Genomic DNA, 5,989 nt, shown 5'->3' on the forward strand with positions numbered 1-5,989 from the left:
AATGGGGCTTGGCAGGAGTGGAGAGACCACTGAAATGGGGCTTGGCAGGTCTTCCCTTTGGAGGAATATTTTTCTGCCCCAGTCGTCGTGTTTGAGACCTGCTACCCCAAGGCTGCCTCTGGCTAAGTGAGCCAGTATTGGCCCCTCGCCGGTCCCAGGGCCTCCCTGCCACCGGGAAGCCTCCAAGGAGGCTTGCACTTGCCGGCTTGCTCTTCTCCTCGGCCCTCAGAGGCCTGGCACTGCGGGAGTCAAGGCCTAAGCAGGGCTCCAGCTCGGAGTTTAGGGGCTGGGACACTCGCAGCCCCAGTCACGTTAGGTTTCCCATTTAAATTCTCTCTCAACCTCTCTTTCTCTCTTCCCTCATTGAGATCACCAAAGTGGTGTGGACCCGGCGCCTTGCCCCCAGATCTGCATCGGAATGCAGAAAAGATCTTTTTTTTTTTTCTTAAAAAAAGTTTTGAATTCCTCAATGATTTTTCTTCTGGAAAGGCAGCTTAGGATAATTATTTCAGCTTTATTGAGGGCAGATTAGTTGAAGTCTGGGCGCTGCGTTTCAATACGCGTTGTACACGGGCCGACAATGTGGTCATTGTTGGCTACTGTGTGTGACTCCATTCAACATATACACTTTTTAACACCAAACCGAGTTCTGTCTAAATATACACAGCGCTCAGGGAAAGGCGTCTCTGACCCCGACAAATCTGCGTAAATCACACTTCCATAGTTACAGAAGCCTCACAAAGGGAGGCCCGGCTCAAGATGCTGATTACATCTTCTTAAAAGCAACATACCTAAGAATAAATACCCATGCCTGGCCTGGGGGCTGTAGTGGCCAGAGACAGAGAGGGCCCTCTGTGTTCTATGGGCCTTTTGGGGTGTGTTTTAGGCTTTCGATGTTACTTTCCCTAGAGAAATTAGGCAGTTTTAAAATAATAATGGTAGTTATTATCATTTTACAATACGAGCAAACAAGCAATTTCAGGCCTTATTCACTTCATCCGGGTGGCTGGCCTCCAAAGTTTTGAGTGCCCTCTGGGGCTGGCAGGCAGGACCAGAGATCCTTCTGTTGTGTGGTGAGGAGTGGGCATCTGTGGGACTCTTCCGGGTCCAGAGGGCTCTTGGGCTTCTCGGCTCCCGCAGCTCCTCCACCACTCCTCACAGAGGCTGCTGAATTCTGGGAGGAAACAAAAGAGTTGAGTTGCTTCTTAAGATGGAAAGAACTGTACTGTTTGGACCATTATTTTAAAATGGGTGGTGGGAGAAATCGAGGCTCCTTGGCCCGGGAGGGAGTAAAGAGAAGCCTAACTGATGAAGAGGGAGCTGAGGTGAATGTGGTCCATGGGCACCGATGGGGGAGGCAAGAGCGGCCTCCAGCACCCTGGGAACTGGGCTTAGGCTCCCTGGCGCCAGATACCCTCGGAATCCGGGATCCCTGGCTGGCGCCACGGCCCGCTGGGCCAAGGTCGGTGCTTGGTGGGCCCCATGATCTCATCTCTCCTTTCTTCCTTGCCACTATTAGTGCTCACATAGGCAGAAAGAGGCGGCCCGACGTGCAAACCATGTGCAAACCGCGCCCGCTGGGCTGGTCAGCCGTCTTTCCTTGCCCGCCGACCTGGCCTATGTGGAGCCTGGGGGACCCTCTTGCCTCCCAACAAAATCCCCGTTCTAATTGCACATCCCATTCAACAACTCTGTGCCCAGGGCTTTTCGAATTTCTGGATCAACTTCTTTGGGGAAAAGGGAAGAAGGCGGCTCAGAGACAGCGGTAGAGAAAAGAAGAGAGAGAGGAAGAAGAGAGAAGAGAGAGGGGGAAGTAGCGAGATTAAGAGTTGCAAAGATAAAAAAAATTCTCTTTATCCCCCCCTTCTCCCTCCTTCCCTGCTCTACCCCTCCCCCCGCCCTCTGGCTAAGTGGTAAAACCGTCCTTACGTTCTCGGTATTGATTGGCAGGGCTGACAGTGATTGGCAGTGGTTGCCGTGGCAACGCCACAACGACACGCCACAGACCAATAGAAAAGCGAAACAAAATGTTTCAATGCTGCACTCACTGTGGATTTAGGGGAGATATTATGAGGCTGTTGTCATTAGGGCGATTGCGGTGGAATCGCTGAATCTTGACTCGGCGGTGGTTGGCTCTCCCTCTCCTCTCTCCCTGTCTCTCTCCGTCTCGGATTCTCTCTCTGCGCGCGCGCACCGGGCCGCTCTCCTTCCTCCCTCTCTATGTGGCTGCGCGGGTGTGTGTGTGTGTGGATGTGTGTGGGGTGTGGGTGTCCTTTACGCCCTTCCTCCTCCCCCTCCTCCTCCTCCTGCTCCCCCCTCCTTTCCTTCTCCTCCTCCCCCCTCTCCTCTCCCTCCTCCTGGTCCTCATCGCCCCTCTCCTCCTCTTCCTCCCCTCTCTCTTCCTCTCCCTGAATTTTCTCCTCTCCTCTCAGGTCAGTCCATGGTATTCCGCTCCCCCCTAGACCTCTATTCCTCCCACTTCTTGTTGCCAAACTTCGCCGATTCTCACCACCGCTCCATACTTCTGGCGAGTAGCGGCGGCGGGAACGGTGCGGGAGGCGGCGGCGGCGCGGGAGGCGGCAGCGGCGGAGGGAACGGTGCGGGAGGCGGCGGTGCTGGCGGAGCAGGCGGCGGCGGCGGCGGCGGCTCCAGGGCCCCCCCGGAAGAGTTGTCCATGTTCCAGCTGCCCACCCTCAACTTCTCGCCGGAGCAGGTGGCCAGCGTCTGTGAGACGCTGGAGGAGACGGGCGACATCGAGCGGCTGGGCCGCTTCCTCTGGTCGCTGCCCGTGGCCCCCGGGGCGTGCGAGGCCATCAACAAACACGAGTCGATCCTGCGCGCGCGCGCCGTGGTCGCCTTCCACACGGGCAACTTCCGAGACCTCTACCACATCCTCGAGAACCACAAGTTCACCAAGGAGTCTCACGGCAAGCTGCAGGCCATGTGGCTCGAGGCGCACTACCAGGAGGCCGAGAAGCTGCGCGGCCGCCCACTCGGCCCGGTGGACAAGTACCGCGTGCGCAAGAAGTTCCCGCTGCCACGCACCATCTGGGATGGCGAGCAGAAGACGCATTGCTTCAAGGAGCGGACTCGGAGCCTGCTGCGGGAGTGGTACCTGCAGGACCCCTACCCCAACCCCAGCAAGAAACGCGAACTGGCGCAGGCCACCGGCCTCACTCCCACACAAGTAGGCAACTGGTTTAAGAACCGGCGGCAGCGCGACCGCGCCGCGGCGGCCAAGAACAGGTTAGTGGCGGGGCCCGCGGCCTGGCTACAGCCTCAGAGGCCTGGGAAGGGGAGAGGGGTTGAGAAGGGGCTAGCAGAGCGGCCGCTGAGTGTCAGGGAAGCCGTGACTCCTGGCCAGTTGGAGAAAGTTTCCGCTTGTCCGGGGCGCGCGGAAGAGGGGGCGGGTGGGCTGTGTATGTATTGATTGCTTTGACCAAGAGGGGCTTTCGTCAGGGCGGAGAGTGTGTGCTTGCGACCCGAGTGCCCGCAGCCCCTGATCCCGGCCCCTGGGAGCCTTAGCCCTGCACTGCACCCGTGCCTGCCTCCTCAGCCCTGTCGCCAGCTCGGCAATCCTCTGGAGCCTAGAGACAGGGAGGCAAGGAAAGCAGCCCTTGCCATCTGGTTCTTATTTCTGTGCATTGCAAAACCCCGAGAGAAATCCAGGAGCGTCAGAGAGAGGAAAGTGAACCTGGGTCCCTATCACAAGGGGAAAAGCCCAGAGGCCACTGCACAGCGGGCGTATTTCCCGCAACGCTGTACTTTGCCTAACCGGGAGCAGGAGAGCCGGGCTGGGAGCGGAGAGGCCTAGTGTGTGTGCGTGTGCATGTGTGTGTGCACGCGCGTGTGCATGTACTCACCCTCCTGCCCCAGCCAAGGAGAATCCCTTTGGTCCTCTAAGTTGGGAAGCGGGCAGGAGCAGCCTTGTTGCTGGCAAGTTGGCCACAAAGTCACAAAATTGTATAGGGCTTGACGAACATCACAGGAGTTGGGCCTGGGGGAAGGAGAAAAAGAACCAGAGGGAAAGAAGTGGATAGGGGAAAGGAGTGGAGGGAGAAGGGAGAAGGAAGAGAGCAACTTGGGTGAAAGCCCTGATGTGGAGCCTGTGTCTCTATCCAGCCAGGAAGGCCCAGGGCCTGGTGTACCTCAGGAAGCAGGACCCCTAGCTGCTGACAGCTGCCTGTGGGTGGGGTCTGGGTGTGAGTTTCTGGAGGTGTGTTCGAGTTTAGGCGGCCGGGACCTGAGCCCATGGCCCTCTCACCCCTGCTGTGGAGCTCACTTTTCGTCTGATGAGGGGAGCGCCCAGGGTCAAGCCAAGGCCTCCTTGTGGAGATAATTCCAGACACCAGGTCCAGGCAGAAGGTTCCCGGTGGAGGAAAGGGGCAGCTGGAGACTGCTCTGTGCTCCTCTCTTGCCTTCTCTTTTGCCCCTTTTCTGTCTCCCTGCTCTTTCCCCACTTTTCCACCGCCAGCTTTCCTATTTTCTCTACCCTCGGTCCTGCGCTCTGCGCTGGGATCCAGAGAGCAAAGTATGCGGTTCTACCCGGAGACGGGCCGGCCGGTGAGGAACCCGCAGCTCCGGGTGTGTGTTTGAGGGATCAGGGACGGGGTTACTGAGGGAACTCGACCGGTCGCGGGGTAGCCGACTCAGTCTGAAGAGCCCCAGGGACTGCGGAGGGAAGAAGCGCCCGGCTCTTCTCCGACTTCTGGTGCTCCAGGGCTTGCAGTATTCTGCCGCTTGCACCCAGGCCTCCCCAGACAGCCGGGCTCGGGTTCTGCCTCTCCTCCGAGGCTAGCTTCTATCTGAGAAGACTCGGGACACTCCCGAAAGCGGAGTCGGGAGCGGTGGCGCGGGGGAGCCGGGTGGCGGGCCTCTGTGTCAGGGCGGGCGCGACTCTCTTTCTCCCGCAGGCTCCAGCACCAGGCCATTGGACCGAGCGGCATGCGCTCGCTGGCCGAGCCCGGCTGCCCCACGCACGGCTCGGCAGAGTCGCCGTCCACGGCGGCCAGCCCGACCACCAGCGTGTCCAGCCTGACGGAGCGCGCGGACACCGGCACCTCCATCCTCTCGGTAACCTCCAGCGACTCGGAATGTGATGTATGATAGCCAAGGCCGCCCTCCTCCCCCTCCTTCCCCTCCTCCCCCACTCCTTCCCCTCCTCCTCCTAGCCCTCCTCCTCTTCCTCCTCTTCCTTCTCCTCCTCCATCCCCAGAACAAACAGAAATCAGGATACCCAACCATACACACATACAAGTCCACACACACTCCCACCCCAGCCAAAAATATATAAAAAACAAGAAAATAACAAATTAACCGCAAACTATCAACAACCCCCAACCACCATCTACCACTACGGCCACCCCAAAGGACCCCGACGCCAACAGACAGTCAAACGCTGATGTTGCGGGCAGAAAACATAAAAGAGGTGACAATTGTATACTTTCTAGGACAAGCACGGCTTCTCCTTTCGGTTCCCATGGACCCGGCACCCCACCTGCATGACGATTTATTTGTATCTGGGAAAATATTCTCTCTAGTTAAAATGATTTAAAGAGTCGACTATACAAAACCAATCACCACCACGAGGACAAGAGGACAAAAGCAAAACAAAAAAAAAAAAAAAAAATCCCCATCCCCGTTCCGAATTTTTTTAAAAAAAAAAAAAAAAAAAAAGGAGGGGGGAAGAACTCCTGGAGAGGGAAATAGCAAATGTTTCTCGCCTTTTCTTGCTCTCTCTCTCTTTTTTTCTTTCACTCTCTTTCTTTCTCTTCCTCTCTCTGTTTTTAAGTCCAAGTATTGGTCAAACAAAATGCAATCTTCTGTTTTTTGTTCAGCAGACAATCATTTTCTTCGTAAGCACCTTTTTCTCTCCACTCTGTCACTGCCTGTGTGGGTACTGGTTATAAATGTGGAAAAAGAATAGTTATGACTGTAACAGATTTTATTTTATTTCAAAATTTTATATGAATTATGTATATCTTAATGA

General features: G+C 56.4%; 1 protein-coding gene across 1 annotated transcript; it reads left to right on the forward strand.

Annotated features, from left to right (window-relative positions):
- The first annotated feature begins 2,236 nt into the window (after positions 1–2,236).
- On the forward strand, positions 2,237–5,595 carry SIX3 (SIX homeobox 3). Its single transcript, XM_017862698.1, has 2 exons — positions 2,237–3,246; positions 4,914–5,595. The coding sequence occupies exons 1-2, from the start codon at positions 2,441–2,443 to the stop codon at positions 5,104–5,106; spliced, it is 999 nt and encodes a 332-aa protein (XP_017718187.1). The 5' UTR covers positions 2,237–2,440; the 3' UTR covers positions 5,107–5,595.
- The last annotated feature ends 394 nt before the right edge of the window (positions 5,596–5,989 follow it).

Source organism: Rhinopithecus bieti, unplaced genomic scaffold (assembly GCF_001698545.2).
Source record: "Rhinopithecus bieti isolate Rb0 unplaced genomic scaffold, ASM169854v2 scaffold_61117, whole genome shotgun sequence".
In the NCBI taxonomy this organism is placed as follows: domain Eukaryota; kingdom Metazoa; phylum Chordata; class Mammalia; order Primates; family Cercopithecidae; genus Rhinopithecus; species Rhinopithecus bieti.

Excerpts from the sequence above, each read along its gene's own strand:
- SIX3 (XM_017862698.1), top strand. The coding sequence starts at position 2,441 with ATGGTATTCCGCTCCCCCCTAGACCTCTATTCCTCCCACTTCTTGTTG. Across the intron at positions 3,247-4,913 it reads GCCGCGGCGGCCAAGAACAG|GCTCCAGCACCAGGCCATTG; the intron begins GTTAGTGGCGGG and ends TTTCTCCCGCAG.